The following is a 13,277-nucleotide window of genomic DNA, read 5'->3' as shown; positions in this document are numbered from 1 at the left end:
CATTTTATGCCATCTTCATTTCCAAAGCATATTTCATAAAACTGACTGATATGGGAAGCTTTGTACATGTTTAGATCAAACTATGTTCGCCTATAGAGCAAAAACAACGAGTCCCTCTGAAACGAAGGAACATCTTCAGCATAAGGACAAAGATTACTGGAAGAGACTTTGATTTCACTGATATTACTCAATTTAGTCAATGTATCAGGCTTTCTGTGCTTATCAGCGTAATAGTTTTACAAAAGAATATGTAAGGCATTTTGTAAGTGAGTGTTAAAACCAATTTACATCTTTAAAAATGGTTTATAATCCAACATATTTGTTGTTTTTTTCTAAAAAAATGCAAGTCATCCCCTGAAAACAGGGCATACGAGTATAGTTTCTGTACATAAATATTCCCTATAAAACACAAACTAAAAAAAAAAAAAAAACGTTTTTTATTTTACAACATTCATATATAAAAATAATCTCTTTTCTCTGTCACGGAGCCTCTCTACAAGCGTGAGCATACTGAAGAAAACATGAACATGCAGTGTGAATAAAACCAGCACAACGACAAACTCTTAAATTCTTGGCATTCAAATGAGTTAATATAGAAAACAAAATCATTACCAAACATTCACTAAAGAAGCTTAAAATCTTTCCTGTGTTCTAGAAGTGTATCTGTATAAAAGTGCACACACCTGCACATGAAACGCAACTCCTTGCACACTGCACCTCTCAGTAACGCTGTGCTCTCTGTAAACGGTTTGTGTGTGTTTGTGTAACGTATAGGCCAACATACAGTACTCTTAATTATTCTGTAGTGCACAAGTATCAGCTTTGCTGAAAATCTACGAAGGGTCTGGATCTCTTGCAACAAGCGGCATGTGCAAGTTTTCCGATGTAAATGTAAGCATGCAGTGTGTGACCTGCAATCCGCGTGGCTTAGTCGCTAACATCTAAACCCAGCCCGGTCATGTTGGCGGATGACAAATCTGTGTCGTCTTCATTGCAGCTTTCTTCCGATTCATCCTCGCTGTGATTTCCCATCAGGACTTGCTGCATGGCAAGAGTCGCTCCGTCTGATGAAAGTGCCTGGAAGCCGTCTACATTCATCCCCACTGTAACCACACTACCTGCACACAAAGACAATACGCACCCCACTATCAAAATTCAGTCCAAATCTGGAATATGAAACCAAGAAAATGGAGATTAGAGGTTTAAAAGCAATGACGCACCAAGCCGACGTAAAAGAACTAGCGGCGATGAAAGCTGACTGTTGTTAAAGGCGACTGTCAGCATGGGCTTGCGTGTAAGGAAATAACTGTCTATATCAGCAGGTATAAATAATCTTCAGTCAAACCAAAAATTATTCAGACACCAGATATAATTTGTAATATATATATTTTTTACTAGTGGGTGCAGGATAGGCCCTGTCCCAAATGGCGCACTTCATGCGGACTTTCGGTCTCGTGGACTTTAATTGCGCGTGCTCGCCGAGTCTACGAGTCCGTAGGCCGTCCCATTTAGCATTTTAACGCTCTGAAGTGTGCTCAGCAGCGCCCCCTTTGTACACTTGAAGCGGTCCTCTGCGAAGCCCGCATAGATGCAGGCTCCACGCACTTTAACTACCCAGGAATCCTTGCGAAAGGCCAATCAGACAACGGATGGGAGGAGATTTCGCTCTATAGAAAGAAAATATTTAAGTGTAATTATCATTACGGTTTTTATGACAAGTTTATGCAAACATTATGATCATCGACCAGTGGTTGATGTCTCAAACATAGGCTAATAATAGCGAGCTGAATAATACGATCGCATTATGATTCATTAAATAAATAGAACAGAATGTCAGGGCTTTACTGAGTCATATGTAAACACAACAACAATAGGCAGCATATTTCCCCCAAACCCGTAGCTCCTGTCCATAACAACAGTCTTCCTGTTTCCGGCGTGACGATCGAGTCTGTCCCAAAAATACCTCTCAATGTGCCCTCGCGGACTCGCGCTAAGGGCCCTATAGGTCTGCACTACATGACGTCACGGAAGTGTGGACTCTGAGGAAGTCCACAAGTCCGGAGTGAGCCATTTGGGACAGGGCCATAATTCATTTGATAATGTGATAATGTGATAAATGTTGAAGGTGTCTGAATACATTTTGGTTTGACTGTATATTCGGGAAATGGAAACTAGGACTGCAGATATACAAACCGTAAACAAAGTGGCACTTGCTTACCATTTTGAATATCAATCATGTTGATCACTTGCTTCATTCTAGGCGGCTCAGATTATTATGAACATTCTCGCATTGGAAAGCAAGGGTAAGATAACGTAAAATTAGAGCAGCCTTCTGTGCCGTCTTGTCTTCTTTGCTCGCTTTCATCACTATCGCTTTCATTCTCGTGCTTTATTTCTTTGGTCTTTTGCTAAGCTGAACAGCCAATCAGAGTTCTCTCTCTCTCACCACCGACGCACGCCGATTCAACATGCTCAAAAAAAGCCAAAACCATGGCCAAAACCCGCCTGATGGGGTCCGACTAGTGCAGAAAACTTGCCCAGCCGACGCTCAACGACAGCCCGACACTGGCCGATCGTTGGCTTGGTGTGTCAGGGCCTTAAGATTGGGCCATGAGATCATGAGTGTTATAAGAAGACATTATCTTGAGGAAGTACCGTCTGGCATTGTGAGCTGCTGCTGGGTTCCAGTCGAGGCGATGGTGTCGGACCAGAAGCGGTGTAGTGGGCGGCTCTGAGCTTTCTTCTTGGTTTTAGCTGACTCTGTCGAGTTGGCATCCAGCATCGGTTGCAAGATCCGTCTTCGAGCATTAATAAACCTGCAGGACAGACCCAGTCAATATTCAGTATCACTCGCTATTAGGGATGTTAACTGTCGATAAAACATGTAATCGATAAAACAGGTTCATGCACGTGCGTGCTGCTCAACCGCGAAACATGTAAAGCGAGCGCGCCCAAGTTATGGTTGGGCCCATTTTACACCATCATGACTAAGTTTGCGTGTGCCTTTTGTTTTGTGCAAATGTAAGTTGTAATATTGTGTTTATTTTGTGTAGGCCTATCTATATCTAATTTATCTCATATAAGATGCATTTGGTTAAGAATTAACGCTGTAGTAAAGCGTATGGTGATCAGCTTCAGCGCGCGCAGCTCAAACGCCAGTGCACGACTAATAATGACTATGATTGGGACTGTCATATTACATACATAACATGAACAATAATGTAATAAAACATTGTGAATTATTTGGGTTTAGTTGCCGTTTCATCACGTTGCTCCAGGAAGAGCACGTCCACAACATGAGTCATTCTGAATGGCACGTAACTTAGTTCAAGTTCACTTGTGCATTGTGCAGATATAATTTGTAATATGTTTATTTTGTATATATCTGATTAATCACATACTTTGAGTTAAATAACACGCTAGCAAACTGCTCCAGTTTACCGGTGTTCATTCAGCGCACAGCAATGCACGGTTAATAATAACTATGATTGGGACGGTCATATTACATAACATGAGAACACTATTTTATTAAATCGTTGTGAATTCATTGGGTTTAGTTGGCGTTTTCAGCGCGTTGTTCCAGGAAGAGCGTACACACTTGCTGACAAGCACGCATCTGATTTTAATTAAATGATCAATCACATCGAAACATTTTACAATCCTACTAGCCCTTTATTTCGATTAAAAACCCTTCTCATTCATTTGGTGAGGAACATGGCGTTTTGAGCAGCATTTGCACACCCTGTCATGTTGTTGGCCATGTGACACTGCAGCACACGCATATTGCAGTATTAAGGCTAACGATTAATTGATCGTTAATTTAAACGACGATCGATCATGGGAATCTATATATAGAGATCAGTGAGTGGAAAGAAAATCTGTAGTGAATAATAATGAATGATTTTGCAAGTGATATTAAATTAATTTCAAGCTTATTAAAGGTGTGATGTACGGAACAGCTCATAAACAACAAGGGAATCACTTGACTTTCAAGGTTTACTTAAATGTAACACAAACAAACATTTAGGTTTGATATGTACGGAGATCTTTGCAAAAAAAATAAAAATATACAGACTTTCACGTGATAGTTTCTCGTGAGCAAGTGAAAGTCTGTATATTTTTATTTTTGCAAAGGTCCCTTTAGGGGCTCCATAGATATGTGTAAGTGATAGAAATGAATTAATTTTGAACTGAAATTGTATTTATTTTGGTATCATGTTCACAATATGACTTCACTTTGCTTATGCTACTTCCTTGTTATGTTTAGGACTTTAATGTGTTACATGTCATAATACCAATTCGGAAGTAAGCACAAATATGGATATCGGAATATTTAAGGATATACATAAAGGCACAGTATTTGATTAAGACTAGCAACTTTTAAATAGTGCTGTCACATCATTTTGATAATCAAGTAACCGGCAGACTATTTTGATGATTAATTCAGAAAACTGATTTTATGCAGGTAAAATAAAACGGATTAAAGTGAATAATAACGTGAAATAAAGTGAACAATGCTTATTTTCAACAAAGTATTTTTTTAAAAGGACTTCAAATTCATATATGTAATGACTGGATAAAAAAAGTTTGTGGCAAGCAGGGTGAGGCCGAGAGTCATGGGAACAAAATTGATTTCTTAAAAAAATAAATAAAGATTAGATATAAAATGTATTAAAAAGGCTTATAATTCTATGATTTTATTAAACAATACTGGTATAATAATCTTATCCTGCAACTGTTGTTGATACTGTAGATAAATCAACCGGCTTGTACTCTGACTACTTTGAGTGATTGCTAAATTAACTTACCAATTGTTGACTTGGAGTAAAGTCAGGTTTGTTTGAGTTGCAATTTGCTTTTTCTCTTCTTCAGTGGGATAGGGGTGCTAGATAAAGAAGTTGAACAGTGGAGTGTTTAAGAATTTATAGAAGCTAAAGCAAAACGGGTTGCCTTTAAACGTTTGTTTGCCTACTAACCGCAATGTGCTGGAAGAGCCAGGAGCGCATGACGTTGGTAGCTTGTTTGGGGAGAACGCCACGCTTGTTTTTAGGCGAGCTGTCGTCTCCTCCGAAGAAACTCAAGTCCTGATTGAACTGAAGTTGGAACTACAGTAAGTACAAGCAGTAAATGATCAGTGAATCTGCCTGTGATCGATGTTTAAACGAGATCAGCTGGAGTGTAAAGCAAACCTGTGAGTTCTGGATATGTATTGTTCCAGGTGAGATGGCTTGTGTCATCACTTGTCCCTGTGGTGAGACCATAGTCACTGGCTGATATATTGTATTACCTGCACAAAAAGGAGAGTTTATTTTCAATCAGAGGAACCATTATTTCAAACAAATAACCACGTATGCCAATCAGATTCAAAACGTTCACATGTAAGAAGCAAAATCGGTTACACTTTATTTTAAGGTGTTACAGTGTAATTATACATTGAGTAATAATAATAATAATTAACAACATGTACTTACTATAGGGTTAGGGTTTGGGTAACTATGCATAATTTATAGTTATTACTACAGTAACGAGGACATTGTCAAATATAGTGTTACCGCAAAATCTAGTTATAAATAACAGGCATATTTTATTTACTTTATTTATGCACCAATAATAAATGTGTAATTGTTTAAATAAAACAAAACATATCAAAAATAGGCATGCCACAAGACGACTTTATAAAACAATCACATTTTTCAACTCTAAAAAGCCACCTTTCCACTCTCTCTGATATTCACGTATGTTTGTTGCATTTTTAGCTTGGCACAGCAGTCAATTTCACATCCAAAATACACAAAATCTACCAAAACACTTTACTTATGTCTCAAATCAAGCACTAAAAGGTTCTCACCCAACAAACACACGTTGTCACTTGAACAATGACTAAAAAACACGTGCAGGCAGCATTATAAAAGTACACAATTATTCCTATGTTTTCCTCTTTTGTATAAATGGTAATGAAATTGAAAGACTAACACCTGTGTAGGTGTTCAGCTACATCGACTCACTGGATGGAAACAGTGCTTTATTCGCAAATGTTTTATGCGATATTCCCATTTTGCATATAAGTTAAATTTGCAACTTCAGATGGAAATATAGCTAATGTCTGCTGCTGTGCTTAATGTGTGAAAAGTTTTGACAAGGTGACCTAAGTGATTGCAAAAAAAACCCCACTAACAATTATAAAATAATTATTAGACATAGTTATGTTTTTGTTTGTTTTTTAAATAGTGTTTAATTGTGTAATAGAGTGTTTATTTGACAAAAATAGTGTTTAAAGAACAACATTTTAGTGTGTAAATATTGATAATTTTCACCCCGGGCTCATTGTTTTGATTAGAATATATATTATCGGGTCAGGCGGATGCTTACAATCTATCCACAGAACTTAAAATATTTTAACGCAACCAAAGGTCAATTTGGATCTGCAAATGTACCATCTGACCACGAAGCTCCCGCACTGTTCTTTATTGGAAAACTAATAACTTCTGGAATGTCTCTTGCCTGAGATAGTGCAAAAGCAGCTTTCCTGCTGAAATGTGTAACAAATGAACTGTGTACCTGGGACGACTTGTGATGGATTGACTGCCGTCACTGTAACATTGCCTTGTTGAGGACCTGGTGAGGGCACCACAAGGCCTTGGGGGCTGAGGGCACTAGAGAAAGAGTTGACCAGCTGCAAAATAATAAATAAATAAATAAAACAACAGCAACAATAACAATCTCCTCTAAGTACTTGCTTTGAGTGTGAGTCTACAATAAGAGTGCAAAGGCGTTTACCTGGTCATGGACTGGAGAGTACGGGCTGCCTGGTTCTCCACTCAGTAGTGTCTCGCTGTTCATCTTGGTCTTGAGGCAGGAAATGTAACGGCTGCAGAAGTCCTTGCACAGGTCACTCACTTTCTCTAGCTCTAACAGATGAATCCTCAGCACCTGGATGGCTTTGACCATCTGATAGCAAAGAAACACTTGTCAGTTTGAAGTCACGATCAAAGCTATAAAGTATATACAGTAATATCAGCTATTTTGACACCATCCGTCTCTTACCAAGTTGTCGAGGTCAGGGTCTTCACTAAAGAAGGCTTTGCCCTCTTTCTCTTGACTGCGGACAAAGTTCTCAATGTCAACATCAAAACTTGCAGATGTCACACAGTCAGAGCCCTGAGTCGACTGCTCACACTTCTCAAACAGCAGAGCCAAGAGAGGGAAAAGAGGATGTCTGTGGTTGAGGAGAATCATGTGTAAGAGACGACACTGTTCAAGGTGGTACTCACAGATCCAGTACACATTTGAGTGTAAAATACACAACCGGTTAAAAGATTAGGGTCAGCGAGATTTTTTATGTGTTTGAAAGAAGTCTCTTATGCTCACCAAGGCTGCATTTACTTGATCTCAAATCAAATAAAAACTGTAATACAGTAAAAACTGTAATATTGTGGAATATTATTACAATTTAAAATAGCCAAGTCATTTAATCCTGTGATGCAAAGCTGAATTTTCAGGATCATTACTCCAGTCTTCAGTGTCACATGATCCTTCAGAAATCGTTCTAATATGCTGATTTGCTGAAAATGTTGAAAACAGTTGTGCTGCTTAAGATTTTTGTGGAAAGCGGGATGCATTTGATTAACAGAAAGTTCAAAATAACAGCATTTACTTGAAATCTTTTGTAACATTATTAATGTCTTTACTGTCACTTTTGATCAAAAGAATGTGTGTTTGCTGATTAGTATTCATTTCTTTAAAAAATATATTTTTTTAAGGGTTAGGTATCTAGGTATTATAGAATAATACTTTAGGTTAGGTATTTATAGAATATACAAGATTTGACTTGAGAGTTTGTGTGTAAATGTGGACAATTATGTCACCTATATATACAGGCTTTGTCGACATCCATTTGTGTTTGTGGTTCAGAGGACACCGGACTGCTGGAGCTTCCGGTGCTTCCATTGGCAAAGCCCTTTTCAAGGTCACTCTCGGACTGCTCCATTACCTCCATCTAATCCCGGGGGAAACACAAAATAATGATTTCATTTCATTTACTAGGTCTAACTATTTGCTTGACAGCATTTTTAGCTCAGTGACTTTATAATGCTTCATGATGGACACTTTAACAGTAAAACTTGTACTGAAAATGACACAGACAGCAGTTAAATATTTAAAATATATATTTAAAATGTTGACTGTCAGCTTCAGGGGGTAAAATAAAGTATTATAATAGTTCTTTAGTTTCTATAAGTTTTATATTAGGCTTAATTATTTTTATACAGTTAAAACCCTGATTTATGTGATTTTGTTACTTTTTTTTAGCAAAAATCAAATTAAATGTTGATTGTCAACCTCAGGAGGTCAAAGTAAACATTTACATTTCTATTCATTTGATGAGGTTTGTCATTTTTGTACAGTTTAAAACCCTACTTTGATTTAATTTATAGAAAAAATTAAAATCAACTAAATATTAAAATGTATAAAATCTAATTAAAATATTTTTTGGTTGAACTTGATCAATTTAGTCAACACTATATTATAATGCTGGTGTCGTCACATTTTTTAAATACCCAAGTCGGTACCTTTGACAACACTATTCCCAGGATTATTTTAAGGAAGCTGGTAAACACTGAGATGTTCCCAGGTTTAAATAAAAGAGGTTGGAAAATTTAGATTAAGTTTAGATAAAACAAGTCGATAATCAATTAAAAGTGTCAGTTTTACACAAATTTAAAAAAATTCTAAGCATAAAACAGGGTTTGTACAAGGTGCTTAAAATGCTTGAAGTACTTGAATTTGACTTCTTGAAACTGAAGTCCTGGAAAACCCTTGAAAACCCTATTTATGAAAAGGTACTTGAAAGCACTTGAATTATTGAAAGACAATATATGTGAAATTAGTGTTACATTTTATCAATAAAACAATATTTTCACACAAAATGAACTCTGCAGCCCTTCTGATATAGATATAGAGCCATTTCACATGGCTATGAGTGTGATATTGATACATGATTAACTAACTGTATTTTTCTATGTACATTTCTGAAATGCACTTTCTGTAAAGCTGCTTTGAAACAATATGTATTGTGAAAAGCGCTTTACAAATAAATTTTAATTGAATATTGCTCATAAACATCCAAGTATATGATACAGCTTTCATTTTTCAGGTCAATCATATATTCATGGGAGAAAAAAAATCAGTTTGAGTAAGGAAAGCGATATCTTTGTCATTGTATCCTTTCAATGGTTAAAGTTGCCACAGTCATCTGCAGCACTTTATTTGTACCTTTTGTTTTATTGGTTTATTTTTGTTTATCTATTTAGCCTACCTTTTTAGAATTTGAAAGATAATAAAGATATTGTTTGATAAGTGAGATCTCTGATTGAAGTCCTTGAAAACCAAAAAAGTAGTGCTTGAAAAGTCCTGGAATTTCATTTTACAGTATCTATACGAACCCTGATAAAATGTTTAATTTACTTAAAATGTTCAATTTAATTTAAAAACTCATTGTGCTGTTTTCTAACAGTTTGGACTTGAATAAAGAGAGAAAACCTCCACTTAACCTTTTCACTACCATTTTGCTTTCGTAGTTAGACAGATATACTGAAATATCATAATAGGATTGACAATATATTGATTATAGCAGAATTGCTGTATCGTGATATTATCGTGATATTATCGGTATCATGAGCCATGTATCGTATCGTATGGTAACGTGATTCCCACCCCTACTAAATTATGTACAAAGAAAACGGGCTGCATGTATTTCTGTTATGCTGTAGAAAGTGTACTGTCAATTTTTTTTTTTTTTTATGTATCAAAGATTTATTGGTTCTAAAAAAAAAAAGGAATGGGACAGCAAAGTGTACGATACTTATGGGAAGCGGCAAACAGTAAAACATTAGTTTGACAGTTGAATATATCATGTCTACCTGCTGGTCTCCCTCTTGATATTTGTCTATGGACACAGACTGGGCAGCCATCATATTCAAAGTGGGCACTGCCAACAATGGGGCATTATACGGGCAGGCAGCAGGAAAGGACCTGGAAGTAACCACATGCAATATATATTTTTTAAATGTTCTAGACACAAACAACATTAAAGTAGTTAATGAATGCATGAACCACTTTTAAATCGATGGAATCAACCAATACTGGTTTATTTAAATGTGTGGTCAAGGTTTTTCTTTTCTTTCTTATTATATGCAGCTAATTAAAAGGTGAATGCATAATGAAAACTTGCAAATGGAAGCCTGAATGTGTTGATATTGAAATGCAATGTTTTGAACTGTGGAGCAAGTGTTTTTTAAGGGGGCCACCAGGGAGTGCTAGGGAGTCTATGGAAAATTGGTGTAAAAAAATTTGTAAAAATAAATAATCAGTGTTGGGGGTAAAGTAACGCATTCCTTTTAAATTAACTCCAAAATATCTGAGTTTCTTTTTCAAAGAACTGAGACCTCTCCTGTCCCCATGTTGAGAGAAAACATGAGTAAGGCCCCGATACACTTCAAACGAAATCGAAGAACAATCTGGTGTGACGTAATTTTGAACAAAATCAGGCCAAAACCAAGATTGTGTTGTGTTCGTTTCAGGAGTTTGAAACAGCTTGCAAAAGCAAACTTTCTGGAATCGTTCACTCTTGCTGGTGAACACCTTCGAACTACCATTGCCAATTAGGTGGGTGTGGCTCGGAGGCTCCGCCTTCTTTGACGTGGAAATATTTTCTTCTGTTCAGCCCCTCGAGGTCGGACGTCCACGAGCAAAAAGAAGGTACTGACACGGTTTTTCATGTTTAATACTGTAAAGCTGCTTGCTTTTAAACAATCTATTGAATAAAGTGGTGTATAAATAAACGTGAAGTGGCTTTACCAGTGTGCCTAATTTCAGAGCTCGTGCAAACATATCCACAGCTATGATCAGCTGCTTTCTTAACTGCTGTTTTCTCACCGCTGTCTTTTTGTGGGTTTATTTTGTTATTGAAAGCACATATTTACATATTCATCTAAACTCTGCTCTCAGCAGTGTGTTCTATAACAGTATATCATATATATTTCAAACTACTTTTTATCCCAAAGCAAAGAACGAAAAATAACTTTGTTGTGAGTATATCAGGGCCTTAAGAGGCAGAAGTGTTGTGTGCACTGTGTAAACATGATGGATATTGAAGTATAGTAACAAATTTAAAAAATACTTTTGATAAACATCACTTTTGTGTTTCTATTTTTTTATTGCTGAAGTAAAAATCTTAAACTTTCTTCTCATGTGTCCTATTCTTATGCAATGCAGAATATCAGCACAGCTGAACGGGTTAGAAAAAAAATCAAACTTTTGTTTTTTGTTATTAAAAACAAACAATCCCAGCTCAGGTGAGGAAAAGCAATGTAAAAATGTATGTAATGCAATACTTTCCATAAAAAGTAACTAAGTAATGCAATTAGTTACTTTTTTAGGATGTAATGTGATATTCTAATGCAAAAAAATCCCTAACACTGTAAAATAATACTATAATACAAATTTATCAAAAAGAAATTCATAAATAATGCATCTAACCATACAGTACTATAGTGAGAAAAAAATAATGTAATAGAAACAAATATTTTCCATATATTTATATTACATTTTCACGATATAAATTGGGTATTTATATATGAATATACATACAGCTGCTGCATTTTAGATTTTAGGACGGGGTTTCCCTCACATGAGAATGGTCATATTATTTGGTAGCATCTATTTAAGCAGACTTGGCATTCAATATTAGAGCGCCATTTCCATGCTAAAACAAACACATTCACACCCACTCGCACATCTGTTCTGGTGGGCACGAATACTTTAATATTATTTCACGTCTCGAGACATTCAGTTGGCGTGTTTTCAATGAATCCCTTTACAAATATACATACAAGCTATTCATTGCCAAGCACAATATTGTGCAAAACTATGCTCAATCATTATATTGGCAAGGACATGTAAATCAATCTTAACCAGAATACATACAGGATTTCGTGTATAAACATGTCAAGCTAAAGCGTTATTGGTGTAAGGACACGAAGACGAAGGAGACGTGAAGCACTAAACTGAACGTTACAGTCAGTCGGCGGCGGTCTGTTTAGCTACCGACTCTTGACCAAACTTTGGAGAACAAGAAAACACTCGTCAGACATATTATTTGGGCTCATTAGAAAACGTAGCAGCGGTCGCTAAAGTAGAAAACACCTTGTTCCTCTGTAAGAAACGAACAGAGCTGTTAGCTTGTGCATTAGCGCGCTAGCAAACACTGGGAGCGAGTCGCTATAGCAGCGCACACGGGGCGCGCGTGCCGCCCGCGAGCGCCAAACCGCAACACCATCTCATCCTAAAGCCTCGCGCTTCTTGCACATGTCCTCGATGTGAACACAATTTAATGGCCGTTAAAGTGCGATTTGAATTGTTGTTAGTCTAAAATCCATCTATAACGATATGAATCTAGGCCGGAGACGGTTGTCTCGCGCTCATCTGGCCTGACTGAGAGCTGCTAAACACGGGCCTTCCCTAAGCGCTCGCCCTTGCTAGAAAGAAACCTCCTGTCCATTAAAAAGCCGACATTTTTTTTTTTTTACTTCCAGAGATTTACATGACAAGATTGTCTCGACTGTCCCATGCAACTCCCATGAGCCCCCAACAGCGTATGCTCTCTTTCACTCAGCCCCGGGCATTTTTGTGTTGCTCGGATTGTTTGATTGATAGGGAACGGAAAAAGACGAGTTTGAGTGACAGCTTACCTGGGTGCCAATCTTCGTCACACTGACAAGCGGCTGCAGCAATCGGGATCCGCATTTGTCGCGCTACGTCATGACGCAAGGGCACGCAGGGCCTTCAGCTCATGAATATTTACGCAGAGGGCGGAGCTGTGACGTGGGGAGAGGCGAAGTCTCGCCCTCAGCGAATATTTTAAACACTCCCCGTTATGGGATGGGAGTACCAGGATCGGGACAATTTGTTCTTAAATCTGTACCATTATTGTGCAGTTTAGTTCCCCCCCCTGCAATTTAGGCTATTAGACAGATACAGATAGATAGCCTAGACAGAGATGCACAGATAGACAATAGATTGATAGAAAGATAGATAAAGTCCGCATTTCTTTGTCTTTTTAAATAACTTTTTGTATTCATTAGTTAAAGGGTCTTGTGACAAAATAATTGAGAAAAATAATAGGAATTCCATCATGATGGAAATACAGCATTTAAACCATTTGCGAATTTAAAGTATTGCAATAAACAATGTAATAAAGTGAAAGCAGGCATAGTCTCATT

The 13,277-nt window shown here is 37.2% G+C and overlaps 1 protein-coding gene across 2 annotated transcripts; it reads right to left on the bottom strand.

Moving 5' to 3' along the window:
- Positions 1 to 420: 420 nt before the first annotated feature.
- On the bottom strand, positions 421 to 12,857 carry pknox1.1 (pbx/knotted 1 homeobox 1.1). 2 transcript variants are annotated; one of them, XM_056240843.1, is made up of 11 exons: positions 12,747 to 12,857; positions 9,918 to 10,029; positions 7,866 to 7,996; positions 7,045 to 7,216; positions 6,778 to 6,948; positions 6,559 to 6,673; positions 5,190 to 5,287; positions 4,977 to 5,105; positions 4,809 to 4,885; positions 2,656 to 2,816; positions 421 to 1,118 (listed from the first exon to the last, which is right to left on the bottom strand). In XM_056240843.1, exons 2-11 carry the CDS (start codon positions 9,969 to 9,971, stop codon positions 928 to 930), a joined length of 1,299 nt encoding a protein of 432 aa, XP_056096818.1. In that variant the 5' UTR covers positions 9,972 to 10,029; positions 12,747 to 12,857; the 3' UTR covers positions 421 to 927. The 2 variants fall into 2 exon arrangements, with proteins under 2 accessions (XP_056096818.1, XP_056096827.1); XM_056240852.1 differs by having other exon boundaries at positions 4,977 to 5,093.
- Positions 12,858 to 13,277: the final 420 nt, after the last annotated feature.

Source organism: Rhinichthys klamathensis, unplaced genomic scaffold (assembly GCF_029890125.1).
Source record: "Rhinichthys klamathensis goyatoka isolate OS25496 unplaced genomic scaffold, OSU_Roscu_1.1 h1tg000021l_1, whole genome shotgun sequence".
NCBI lineage: Eukaryota > Metazoa > Chordata > Actinopteri > Cypriniformes > Leuciscidae > Rhinichthys > Rhinichthys klamathensis.
This window is presented reverse-complemented; position numbering and strand designations above follow the sequence as displayed.

What these genes read in the sequence shown, in the direction of transcription:
- pknox1.1 (XM_056240843.1), bottom strand. Translation starts at nt 9,971, where the DNA reads ATGATGGCTGCCCAGTCTGTGTCCATAGACAAATATCAAGAGGGAGAC. An exon ending in ACCCTGACCTCGACAACTTG is followed by an intron (nt 6,949 to 7,044) that starts GTAAGAGACGGA and finishes CTTTGCTATCAG; the next exon opens with ATGGTCAAAGCCATCCAGGT. An exon ending in ACTCTCCAGTCCATGACCAG is followed by an intron (nt 6,674 to 6,777) that starts GTAAACGCCTTT and finishes ATTATTTTGCAG; the next exon opens with CTGGTCAACTCTTTCTCTAG.